The sequence below is a fragment of the Taurulus bubalis genome (assembly GCF_910589615.1).
Source record: "Taurulus bubalis genome assembly, chromosome: 9".
Taxonomy (NCBI): domain Eukaryota; kingdom Metazoa; phylum Chordata; class Actinopteri; order Perciformes; family Cottidae; genus Taurulus; species Taurulus bubalis.
The window spans coordinates 25,250,112-25,263,466 of NC_136597.1; the positions used below are offsets into that span (position 1 = coordinate 25,250,112).

Sequence of the window (13,355 nt, forward strand, 5' to 3'; positions counted from 1 at the left end):
AAGGTACCTCCTCCAGCTGGCAGGCCTTGATGACGGAGGTGTAGCGGAACTCGTCGTACGTCAGGCCGAACAGGATGTTGTCCCGAATCGTCCCCGGCATGATCCAGGAAGTCTGTGGCGAGAAGGAGATGCGACCGCTGTGTCGGATTTTACCCTCCGACGGCACCAACTCTCCGAGGATCATCATGAGCAGAGAACTCTGAGGGGATTAAAAAAAGATGCTACTGCATGCTGGGTAGACGGGTTTTGCCGCGGTCTCTGTAAACGCTACTTGTATTTGACCTACTTTCCCCGAGCCAGTGGATCCGGCCACCGCCAGCATCTTGCCCTTCTCCAGGTACAGGCTGATGTTCTTGAGGACGGGCGTGACGTAGAGGTTGGTGAAGAAGACGCCGGCGTCCCCGTTCAGGTGTCCGTTGGCTTTGTTCTCCTGCTTGATCTTCTCGAACAGCTCACCGATGCCCTGAGAAAGAGTTCGGAATCAAGAGCCGGTAGCCGGTTCTCTCATATGGACTGCTCTGGTTGTATAGAAGTCTATATAAATGACTCTACTTCTCTCTTGATTTATTCCCTCAGTAAACATTGTAAACATGAGTTTATGTCTCAATCTCTAGTTTCAAGTCTTCTTCAATACAGCATGATGTTCATTTAGTACATTATGGTCATTTAGAGTCAAACAGACCATAAAGCAGGGGACGATTTAGGGCGGGGCGGGGCTTACTTTGATTGACAGGCCGCTGCCGCTACCAGAGGCAAATAACAAAAATGTAATAATGATAATGCTGTACTCTACTTTGGTTCTTTATATATAACATAATACTACAATATGCTACATCAGTGATTTTCAACCAGTGTGCCGTGAGAAAATGTCCAATTTCACGTAATTGCTCCCAAAAAAATATTATTTAGTTGTCGCAAATAATTTGCCATTGTTGATGGTCTGAGCCTGCAATATAGTGGCTGGCATAGTAATTAAATACTCTTCCATGCCAGTAAGTAGCACAATACTTACCTACCATATGTGTTGTATTATGCTACAATGTGATATTGTGTAACCTTTTTGGTTGTTGGTGGGGCGCGGGATTTCTTTATTGTAGAAAATGTGCCGCGGCACAAAAACACTGTGCTACATTAAACTGCATTTCGCTACAGTGCCCCGTGCTTTGGTGCTAAGCTCAAGCACACAACATTCTGAGAGTGTACTTTTATTTGATTTGTGTTTTTTTTTGTGTCTTTTAGTTTACCGACTGCTGCGAGAAACAGGAGATTCTCTCCAAAGACACAAGAAGACTCCCAAAGTCTCATAAAAGGGACTCGTCGACTTAATCACTGACCCCCCGTGACATTTTATGGGTCACCTTTCCTCTAACGCCCGGGACTCGCTGCAGCGACTCTCATTCCACAAACAGCGCTAAAGAGAGGCAGCACCCCTCCCATTCATCGGAGAGTGGCACATTCCAGGAAGGGGACAAGGCGAGGGGGGAGAATCTGGGAATTAGGTGACGAACACCAACCCCGAACCTCCCTTTGAGATTCAGAGTGTTCCCAGCAGAAGGCAAAGTTTGGTGACGGGATGATTAATTATGCAAAGTGACGGTGGATGTTGATTTTCTCACGGTGTTGGGTGGGCAATGAATCACACCTGTACAGGCTGTGCCTATAGATAAGATTATCAGACCCACTCCCAGTGATGGTGAGGGATTACCTTTTCTACCTGTCACGCACGGGAGATGTAACGACCTCCAGCGATTCATCAGCCAACATTCTTTTTACATGAATATATTACGTAAACAAACTTTTTATGATTTGATATTTGCCGGTAACGTCAGGTGGACAAAGTACAGTATTAAAAATGGAAACGTTATCGACATTTCTTGTTACTTATTGGCTGATGTATGGTGACATTGTTGAAAGTTGTCCGCAAATACTTTGCAGTACTTTTAAAACTCTGAACCCTCAGTACTCGGGATGAATGTCCTGGGACGAACAAACCTCGTCCCAGGACGCGGAGACGTTGACCAGCTCCAGGTCGGTGGTGGTGAGGTTGTACTCCAGAACTCTGTACTCCTCCTTCATCAAGAACTCCTGGAGGAAACAAAAACACGTCAGTATCGTCATCGTTCAGAGATTTGATGTTCAGGGTTCATACACATGTTAACCAGTGGATTTCATGACTTTTCCATGACTTTAAACCAAATTTCCATGACCAAACATTTTGTGAAATCTGGGTGTAAACAGTAAAAAGTGAGTAAATGTAGTATTTAAACTAACAATGAGAATACAAAGCATCCAGTAAACCTTAAAACCTTAAATGACTCAAATGAATGAGACAATAGTTTGATTAAAAGAATAAACATTTATATAGATGCCTGTATGTATGCCTGCTTATATTTTGAGCGTCTTTCTTTTAAAAGCATATTCATTATTTCAAACTCAGCGTAAATTAACGTCATGAACACATGAATATAACACATTTACATGACTTTTCCAAATACTTTGGGATTTTCCTTTTTTCATGGACTTTTCCAGGCCTGGAAATAACCATTTTAAAATTCCATGACCTTTCCGGGTTTCCCATGAGCGTAAGAACCCTGGGTCTCCCTCTCTGAACCCACCTCGATCTTCTGGACCAGCGCCAGCGTGTCGTACCACATCTGGATGGATCCCGGCAGCTGGCGGGTCAGCGTCATCCGCAGCACCATGCAGTAGGAGGCGGTGGTGAAGATGCGGCGCAGGATGATGCCCTTGCTGAGCGCGTGCGGCACGATGGCGGACACGATGACCAAGATGGCGGAGAAGAAGTAGGAGGCGCTGTAGAAGTAGCGCAGGGAGCCGATCTTCCTCGTCAGCGTCATCTCGTCTCTGAGAGGAGGAGGGAGAAAAACACTTTTACATGTCATACAGGAATACAATTACTAGAACAATAAAGTTTTATTGAAGGTACAATTACAGGAACTACGTAAAAAGGCGTCTTTTTATGTCAGTTTTCACGCTGCTATAATAATCAGAGCTAACATGGAGCCATCAAGACCCTTACGTTTACCTGATAATAAAACATTTTATTTCTGCACATTAACCCCATTATCATACCTGCCAATACAGTGATGTCAGCGCGGTTCAGCCGGTTAACCACAATGTTTTAACATCTCTCTCTCAACTTTAGCACCTGGTTGATTTCAATTTGCCTTCAGTCGAAGCCTTTTTAAACGAGTTTTTCTCTTCGTTTTTTCATTTCTTTTTTACAGTACATCATCATACAGTGATCATATATCATCAATATATATAAGAATATATATATACACACACACACTGGTATACAAGAACATAGTGGAGAGATGGATGACTTAAAAGAGTCAGGGTTGTTTACTGTATGTAGATTTAAATAAACTCGAGCAATGGTGCAATTGTTAACGATAAAAAAAGGTTTCTTTTCTTCATCACTATTATTATTATTAATAAACACTAAAAAAAGTATATAAAAGTACTTAAATGTATTTATATTGCACCAGATGAGTGCAATATAAATACATTTAAATACTTTTATATACTTTTTTTATTCCGTCTGTATATTTAATTTAAAATTGCTACTGTGTTCTCATTCTTTACTGTTTTTATTCCTGTTTATTTATATTACTTGATTTTTTTACTATGTGTCTCTCTTATGTGCGAAGCTGCTGTAATCCTGCAATTTCCCCACTGCGGGACCAATAAAGGATAATCTTATCTTATCTCTCTCGGCCGGTTCCCAAAGCCCAGGTTATCGGTGTTTTCTGGCGACTTACTGCCTGATGTTCTTGATGATGGTCTCCATCACGTCCTCCCAGCCGTACGCCTTCACAGAGTGGATGTTCTCCACGATCTCCGAGGTGAGAGCCAGACGGCGGCTGATCATTCCTCCTCGCTTCGCGCTGGAGACCGGTAGATCAAATATAAATACATGTCCTGCATGTTTGACATTTCAAAAGAGAGTGGGAAACACTGCGAGACGTGAAGACAGGTTTGTGTGCGTGCGGTTGTGACGGTGCGGTTGCGTGTCCCCACCGGTGAGGGCCCATCTTCTGCGAGAGCCAGGCCTGGATGATGCCCAGCAGCGTCAGGGATGCCAGCGCGCAGAAGCCGTTCACCTCGATCAGCTCCCAGATCAGACCCACGCACAGAATGCACTGCAGCGGGGTGATCCACACAAAGTGGGCCAGACCCAAGCTCTGTGGAAAGACCCACAAATAAAAACACTGAACATAGGGTGACTAAATAAGGCTTCGAATTAGGAGCAGGGGGATATTATTACTATGTTCACAATGGATTCATTGCTTTAACTCTAAATTCTCAGATTCCAGCTTCTTCAATGTGATTGTTTTCTGGCTTCTTTACTCCTCTATGACGGTAAACTGAATCTCTTTGAGTTGCAAACAAAACAAGATATTTGGGGAAAACCACAGATCGGCATTTTAGTTGCAGCCTCCAGCTTGGATGAACACAAACTACAACTAATTTCATGCGCAACAGAGCTAAAAACGACAAACTGAAACCGTGTATTCAGCCATGTTGTTTATTGTGAACTCGCGAGGAAATTCTTAGTCGGCGAACACTTTTTAATGACTAATTGATTAGTTGAATTGATTCTCATTTCCACGAAGAATTGCACAAAACCGCCACAAAAAATCTTGACTAAAGAAACCACACACACACACACACACACACACACACACACACACACACACACACACACACGTCATTATAAGGACAGAGCGGTGCATCGGCCAAGTCACATCCAAGCCAGGTGATAATTGTCTCAAAGCAGGTTGCAGAGTGTTTCCAAATTCAACGCCTAAGTGAGACCCGAGGTAAGACGGAGTTCAGCACACACACACACACACACACACACACACACACACACACACACACACACACACACACACACACACACAGTACTTTGCCTAAATACAAACTCCTCATTGTGTGTTTGTTTGCAAACACGTGCGTGTGTGTGTGTGTGTGTGTGTGTGTGTGTGTGTGTGTGTGTGTATTGTTACAGACCTATTGTCTTTCTGATTGGCCCTCGGCATGCAGAACAGAGAGCTCTGTGTTGGGTAATACAACTGTTTTCACTGAAGAAGTCGTGAGTGTGTGAACTGTCAATCTTCTTCTGGAGTGGAAAACTACCTCAGTGATTGATTGACCCCCAAATTAATACACGTCACATTCAATAGTCAATTTCAAAAGTTCTGCCTTTGGAGCATTAAAAACTCACAATCCACCCAGCGTGTTTAAAAGGCTTGTTTTTGTTATAATTGTTAATATTAGGCAAATAATCATAGTCAAAAACTGTAAAAACAGAATTCATCTTTGAATTTTCAAAACGAATTGTGTGACAAACGTTTCCATCAATCAAACAATCTTATACATTTTTAAAAAAAAACACATTAAATTCTTCAACGGCACAACTGGGAAGCCATTAATGATTTCGGGGACGACCAAAAGTCACCGACAAAAAAACAAAAAGAAACCAGTGAAACAACTTTGTGAGTGAAGCGCATGGGAATGTTCTAAAGAATTGTTCTTTTGAACTTCTTATGATTTACAGCATGTATAACTGAGTTATAGACATTTTTAAGTTCTCTGTCCTTCTATATGGAGGTGTGGGACTTATAATACAAGTCCTACTTTTTACTACTATTATTATTATGATTATATGCATTGCAATGAAAAGCGAGGCTACAATAAGTTGAATGTAAAGCTGCTCCAGTCCACATGTTCGCTCACCTCATCCAGCTTGTTGAGGTGCGCCGACATCAGACTGACCAGCTGACCGGTGCTGATCTTATCCAAGACTCGGCTGGACAGCTTCAGGGTCTGGAAAAGGACCAAAAGGTCAAAGGGTCAAAGGGGTGGGGGGGCAGTTGAAGCCCAAAAGATGAGAAATTGTTAGAGAGGAAGCTGGTTGACACATTTATGAGATTATCATTTAGTCAAAAAAGTTGCATGAAGAAATATAAGAAAAAAAGAATAAAGGACTGTCGTGGAGGTATTATACAGTTAAATTATTTACACAAGTTATTGATGTATTTACATATATTTTAGATAAATGTTTGCATTTTTCCGCTACGTTTCAGACGAAATTCGTTCGTACTCGCCGTAGTGAAGCCGGCTCCAGGCCCAAAAAATGTCTTAATCACGCAACTCTGAATGTTGCGCGCCGCCTGCGATCACGTGACCGTCTCAAATGGTTCACTGACGAAAGCAAAATCTACATTTCATGCGACTATGTGGTTTGAGATGCTTTTTAGAAAGTTGTCTTCAAAATCTACATTTGAGCGCATTATTATGCAGACAAATCAAATTGTTTTGCAGGATATTCAACCTTAGTTTCTTCATAATGCTTTTTACTTGACTTGTTTCTTTACAGTTATTGTATAAAGGCAATATAGTCGATGAGATATGAGTCTACACATAATTACAATCCCTCCTCGTCATGGTGGAGGTTGGTTTATGGCTTCAACCCGCCCCGCCCTGCGCCTCACCTTCTTGTATATGAGACTGAACAGAGCGATGCGGATCTGCATGCCCAGGTGGTGCAGGCCGAAGATGGCGGGCTGCAGCAGCAGGAAGCGGGCGGTGAAGAGGAGGCAGAGGCCCAGGGCCAGGAAGTATCCCTGGCTCCGCTCCGGAGCGTGGAACGGGTCGAAGGAGGCGATGATGCGGCCCAGGAGCTGAGGCTGCACCGCCTTGGAAACCTCCTGCACCGAGAGGAGAGACGGGGATCAGTGCATCACATTTACATGGATAACTCTTTATTGTCTGCTGTCATATTCTAGTTTGTTACTGGTGAGGGGGATGCATGATTTAGAATGACGCAGTCGAGCACAGTTCTTTTCTTTTTTAACATGAAAGAACTCTTAATAACTTAGGAAATCTTTAATACGCTCTACTGTTTTGTTGTATATATATTGAGTATTTTGCATTCCTGATATTTTTTGTGTCTTCTATGTAAGTTGCTTGCTATTGTGACTAATTTCCCCTCGGGGATGAATAAAGTATACATCTATCTGTCTATCTAGATAATCAATACATTTAATGAAATTAATAACAATTATATAAAATATAAAAACCCTTGGCAGAGTGCGTCATTTTTTTTATTTCGATTTATATATTATCGATTTATCATATAATAATAATGTTATTTATAAAGCACATTTCACAGACAAAAGAGGTCACAAAGTGTTGTACAGTTTAAAAAACACAGTAAAAAACACATTAAAACAAATAAACATAAATAAATAAAAATAGATAAAAAGCTGAATCATGAAACTGTTCTACGAACCTCTTTTTTTTATACAAGGGAAAAAATAAAGAGTGTTTAAAAAAAACAACTTGTGACACACAATTAAAGTATGGATCCACACACACATCCAGCCCACCGAGATACCAAATATAAAATAAAGGACGATTTTGAATTTAACCGCAACATAACCAAGTTTCTGCTAAATATTGGGTAGGAGTTTAAAAGAGAGGCGTCCTCGTAGCTCGTGTAAATAAAACCTCCAAACATAAAACCTTTAGATGAGGCGGGTCAGGGCTGCTGGCTTTAAGACGAGCGCGGCTACATTCGCTCACAATGTGGCGCCTGGTCGCTACGTTTTAATAGAGTGACGCATTGAGATGCAGCAAAGAAAGAAGAATTACTTCTTTGTTGTTTCGTGATCATTCGGCCTTCAACAACAACAACAACAACAACAACAACCAGAAGCTCCTTCTGCAGCTTCTGGTGGGAGCAACGTCCCCAAAAGCCTTTCTGTTATTTTCCCCACGCAGCCTCTTTAACACCTAACAGGCATTCTTGTCGCCGTGACAACCAATCACCAGTCCGGGACAGCGAGGCGGTTTGCGGCACCACGGTGAGACATGCTTTTGATTTGTGTGTGTGTGTGTGTGGCACGGCACCGTGACTTCAATAGGCCCTCACACCCACACACACACACACACCTGTAAACTAATGTACTCATGTCCCGATACTGAATGACGGTATTATATGTGTGTGTGTGTGTGTGTGTGTGTGTGTCGTGTCAAATGTTGCGCGTCAGTGTTTGCAGCTTCCATTGGAGTCCATTGTGTTGTTCACACCTTGATTTCCTCTCAAAAGACACTCGACAAAAGTTATAAACCCAAATCAGAACTTTAAAAACATCCCTTCTGGAATCTGCGTCCATGTTTTTTCTTCTTCTACCATCTACCAAGCTTTTTTTAATCTACTTTACAGACAAACATCACTGAGTTTCAACTGCATCTCAATGGCGTGATCCACAATGGCGGCGTTAACTTCCTCCCTCTGGGTGCGTTTATGTCGATGGAAGATGACAGACTCACCCCGAGGTAGAGGAGGACCCCGAAGAAGACGAAGGGGCCGATGAAGCACCGGGCCAGCGCTCTCATCAGCCTGGGCTTGTTCTTGGCCGACACCACCTCTCGGTCCCATTCTCTGCAGAGGGAGGACAGAGTTACGACACAGTTTCAAACAGCAGCGCAGAATAAACACACCGAAGCGGCCAAATGCCAGCGACGTTTGGGCGTTGCATTCGTCCGCTACTACTTTGGCAACAAACAGACTTTGGCAGCCGATTTAGTCCCAGAACGAGAAGCTAGAAGGAAAATTTATTTGTGTGTTTTCCCCAACTTGTTCTTTCTTCTTCTTCTCAAATAGGGAGTAAAATGACTTCTTCTAGTTTGCAGATTCATCACTTTCATCAGATGGGATTTCATTCGAGAAAATAGAGGTCAAATCTACTATTTTCGAGAACTTTTGTCCATGTTGAACCTCTGCTTTGTAACCTGCGTTTTAGTTGTAAAGATTTTTCCAATTCTATTTTGGGATGTCGGCCACTTGTTGCCGCGCAGTCCGCTTGACTTCCCACAGCGACGGTAAGCAGCCGCATTGTTCTGCGCGGGTCGTTTATAACCGGGGGGATTTGGCTGACCGGGCTCAACGGTGAGTGATGGGAGAAGAAGTGGTGAAGGGAAAAGATGGAGGAGGAGGAGGAGGAGGAAGAGGAGGAGGAGGAGGAGGAGGAGGAGGAGGAGGAGAAGGAGGGAACAAGAAAGAGAAGTGTTTCCCAATCGGAGGTGTTGGTTTGCAGACATTAAAACGACAGGATTTTGTTTATACACACATATTTATTATAAAACAGAGTTTCTCCACAAGGGATCGCACAATAAGAGTTTTGCCGCCCCAAATAGAACTGCTGTTTAATAATGCATTGGGTTATTATCACTGTTATTGTGCAACTTCTGCACAAAAACAGAAGTTTCATCTTGTTTATAAAGTGTTTTCTTTCTATACATTACATTTCCCCCCTTGCTTTCTAGTATTTATAATAAGGAAAAACCTGAATGACACCAGCCAGCACAACAACAACGTGACTCCTCCTGAACACGGACATAGTTTCAACTTGTTTCTTCTTCTTTTTTGTCGGCGTGATGAGATCCTCTTTGAACTGAACTGAACTGAAGAGGTGAAGTGAGGTGAAGTGAAGTGAGGTGATGTGAGGTGAGTCGGTGATGGAGGGTCTGACGGTACACAACGCGCTTTAATGGATGGTAAAGTTCACGTTCCCAGAAGCCTTCGCTGTTTGCCCGATCGGAATAAAGAAAGCAAAAATCACCCACCGCTGCTCGTTCATCACCCGGTGGGCACCGGGCTCTTTTCTAAAAGGTCGACTTTTTTACCACCCGTGTGCATTAACGGGCTTTGTTGGCAGCATTGAGCGGGACGCGGCCTCGCCCCTCGGTTACCCGGGACACGGACGTTTACTTTATTCGGCACAGTAAAAACTCAACAAAAATTTGTCAAGAAGATACGACATTTGCCGTGCGCGGTTAGAACAGAAGGATGACGAGGAGAGAGAGAAGAGAAAGGGATGAAGTGGAAGAAAAGCAACGTAAAGATTTTAAATGTGGCATTTGAAGTACGTAGTATAAAGGAGGTATATAAATAATGGGCAGCGATGACTTAGAAACGCCGTTTACGGCTCTGGTAGCGGCAGCGACCTGTCAATCAAAGTAAGCCCCGCCCTAAAGCGTCCCCTGCTTTATGGTCTGTTTGACTCTAAATGACCATCATTTACTAAATGAACATCATGCTGTATTGAAGAAGACTTGAAACTAGAGATTGAGACATAAACTCATGTTTACAATGTTTACTGAGGGAATACATCAAGTAGAGTCATTTATATAGACTTCTATACAACCAGAGGAAAATGTTGACCATGAAGGACATTTAACGTTTTTTCTTCCATTTTCCACGATTGGAAAGGTGTTTAAAAAACCCTGATTTCGACAGTCAAAGAGATGATACAAGGTTCATTTATTTTGAGAAAAGACACTGAAAGAGAGGAAGAGAGGGAGAAAGGCTGAGTGTCGAGGAAAAGAGAAACAAGAGAGAGAGAGAGAGAGAGAGAGAGAGAGAGAGAGAGAGAGAGAGAGAGAGGGGGTAACCTTGTCCATCTGCTGCCTGGTTGTTGGTTTGTTTGGCACACACAGGTTTGGTTTATGTTTCGTTTCGTTTAAATGCCAGCCCATATTTTAACTTGACGGTGACAAAGCATGGCTACTGTAAACACATGTGAAAGGGCACGTAGGAAATAAAAAACGGCAGGTTTGTCCACTTTTCTATGATCTCTTCCTCCGTGAAAAGAAAAAAGGATTACATTTGGTATGTGAGCTGATCACGTACACATCGTTGACACCTGCGTCTACGGCTCGATATGCAGATGCCCATTACAACCAGCTTCCTTAAATGGGCTTGAAGGCACCACGGTAAGCGGTGTGTTTTACAGTACATGGAGCCAGAAGAGTAGTGCTGACATACTTTTTTTTAAAGCAACATTTTTTCATTAATCATAGCAGGAAAAGTATGTTTAAATAAGATCATTAACAACATTTCAATCAGGAGCTCCTGGCACTTTTTCTTCACGTTCACGGCTCACTTGGACACTTAAATCGTTGTACAAATGTAAATTACTAAAAAATGAATTGCTCCAGACGTATTGTTTACCGGTCATCCGTTTGGCCCACGTGCCAAAGCTTGGCCAACCCAGACCACAAAAACAAGACTCGACTTCATCACGCTGTGAACCCCGATGAGACCAGACGTCTGTCAGGATCAAAGAATCAGGCTAGCAGCACCACACGATACTTCTGATCTGTTCTCTCATGATCTTTAATCTATTTATGAGCCCGGGCTGCAACACGACTCTAATTATATATTAACTTCTTTTTTTTTAAAGAACCCGCGAGTCACGTGAACAACTCAAACTGCACAAACCTCTCGAGTCTCTCCGAGAGATTGTCTGCCAGGTCGAAGGAAGGAGCCTTGTACACGTCCGTCAGCTCCAACTTCTTCTGGAAGCCCTTCCTCAGCAGCGGCGTCGTCCAACTGCACGAGAAAACCACACGGACAGATCGCCGGTATTAGATGATGGAAGCAGAGCCAACAGATACGGTCTAACACGTATAGAAAGAAACTGACTAAATGTGTTTGGGTTGCATCGTCAACAACTGCTGAAAGACATATCAATTCAATGTATTTTGTACAGCCTAAAATCACAAATTTGCAACATGTGCATCTATTGACATTGTCTGTCCCAGGACCCCGGCATCGGTACAGGAACCACCCACAAAAAAAAGAGAACAGCAACAGATGAGGGATCCCATGTTTGTCCAATAATCATCATAACAGAGTTTTAGCACATTCAATACATTTGATATAAAGGATTGAGTGGTAAGCCTAATAAAGATGGAACAACTACAACTATTAATAATAACAGCAGCAGTGGATATAACATAATATTAATGGTAATAAAAGCAGTAACAGTCATAGAAAAGTGACGAATACATGTAGTGTATTTAAACACCTATGAAATACATTTTACGATTCGGTGAAGCTGTTTGAAAGATGATATTAAATGTATGCATGTGTGTGTGTGTGTGTGTGTGTGTGTGTGTGTGTGTGTGTGTGTGTGTGTGTGTGTGTGTGGTTGGAGGATGAGGCCTGTGTTTGGAGTGTCTGGAGGCTTCAGTGTGAACTGGTGCTGGTTGTAACTGGAGTAATCCCCTGAGGTTTCCCAGTCAGACTAATGACAGAGGAGGAGGATCCAGTCAGATGTTTGCCACTAGTCGCTGTGACTAAACTGTAGCAGCCAGGTGACATACAGCTTCTTTCTTTGGCACCTCTCATTAGTGGGAGGAGAGAGCGCGTATCAGCGCAGCCATTTATCATAGAATTGTCGAGGGAGGTTATTGAAAAAGTCACAAAAATTACGGGAAAATGTGTGTTACAAAAAAGGTGAATATTCTATTTAAAACTATTTGAATCATGAGAGACATTTTAATCATCGTTAATAATAATGTGTTACTTCATGCACCACAAACATTGAGGACGGCTCATTTTGCGCAAAGTTCTTAACCCGCCTTGTGCGCATTTTACGCACGAATTAAGGAAACGAGCTCCGTCTCGCTGGCACTTTCCGGGTGACACATGTTGTCGTGTCTCCTCTAGGAAGCAACACGGGACACTAAGGCGGCCCGTGCCGTCACTTTATATTTATATATATATCTATATATTCACGCTTTATTATTCTATTTTAATGTTTCTTCACAAAAGCAGCCGTGTTGCGTGTTTCACCTGCTCCGCTTGCGCCAAAAAAAAGTTGTGTTTGATAAATCAAAACCACAAAAACACGCTCAGAAAGAATAATTAGCAAGTGAAGCTTTCCAATAATGACCGAGAAGCTTAAAGGAAACGAGGTAAACGCGTCTTACCAGAAGAAATACTTGGAGAGGAAGTTGGCATCTTCCACTGGTGACTTCTGCATCCTAAGTGCGCCGCCAGTTTGGTTTCTGTGCACCTGAGTCTGTGTGGTGCGCGCCGCTCACATTTGTGTTGTGCCCCCTCCTCCCCCCCGACCACCCCCCAGAGTGGCTCCGTTCCCACCGTTAAGAGAGAGAAGCTGTTTTAATATCCTCCACTTTATGCCTCCGGTAAATATGATGTCACGGGTTGGTTCACTTTCTCCCCTCCCCCCCCCCACAAGGAAAGGCTGGAGATCTCTATCCTCCTGTGCGTCTCTTCTGTGGCCCCGCTGTCTCTCGCTCTCTCTCTCTCTCTCTCTGCTCCTCTCCTTCAGTGTGACAGCGGAGGGGACAGTCCATCCTTTATGGGCTCGCCAAAAAAAAAACTAAACCGGTGGAGACGCATGCGTCATTTCCACGCCGTCGAGCCTCGGGTCGCGTATTGTGGCAACAAGCTGAGGGGGTGAAGGAGCAGCTGATCCAAACGAGGCCACAGGGACATTGATCCATAG

General features: G+C 43.2%; 1 protein-coding gene across 1 annotated transcript in view; it reads right to left on the reverse strand.

Moving 5' to 3' along the window:
* Nucleotides 1–12,866, reverse strand: part of cftr (CF transmembrane conductance regulator) — a gene marked incomplete at both ends in the record, with an annotated part of 31,342 nt that extends 18,476 nt beyond the window's left edge. Inside the window, 11 exons of the mRNA XM_079223102.1 lie at nucleotides 8–199; nucleotides 287–463; nucleotides 1,993–2,085; nucleotides 2,616–2,862; nucleotides 3,783–3,908; nucleotides 4,042–4,205; nucleotides 5,764–5,853; nucleotides 6,522–6,737; nucleotides 8,365–8,476; nucleotides 11,318–11,428; nucleotides 12,814–12,866. Of these exons, the coding sequence (XP_079079228.1) occupies nucleotides 8–199; nucleotides 287–463; nucleotides 1,993–2,085; nucleotides 2,616–2,862; nucleotides 3,783–3,908; nucleotides 4,042–4,205; nucleotides 5,764–5,853; nucleotides 6,522–6,737; nucleotides 8,365–8,476; nucleotides 11,318–11,428; nucleotides 12,814–12,866 (1,581 nt within the window). The remainder of the gene's footprint in view (nucleotides 1–7; nucleotides 200–286; nucleotides 464–1,992; nucleotides 2,086–2,615; nucleotides 2,863–3,782; nucleotides 3,909–4,041; nucleotides 4,206–5,763; nucleotides 5,854–6,521; nucleotides 6,738–8,364; nucleotides 8,477–11,317; nucleotides 11,429–12,813) is intronic.
* Nucleotides 12,867–13,355: the final 489 nt, after the last annotated feature.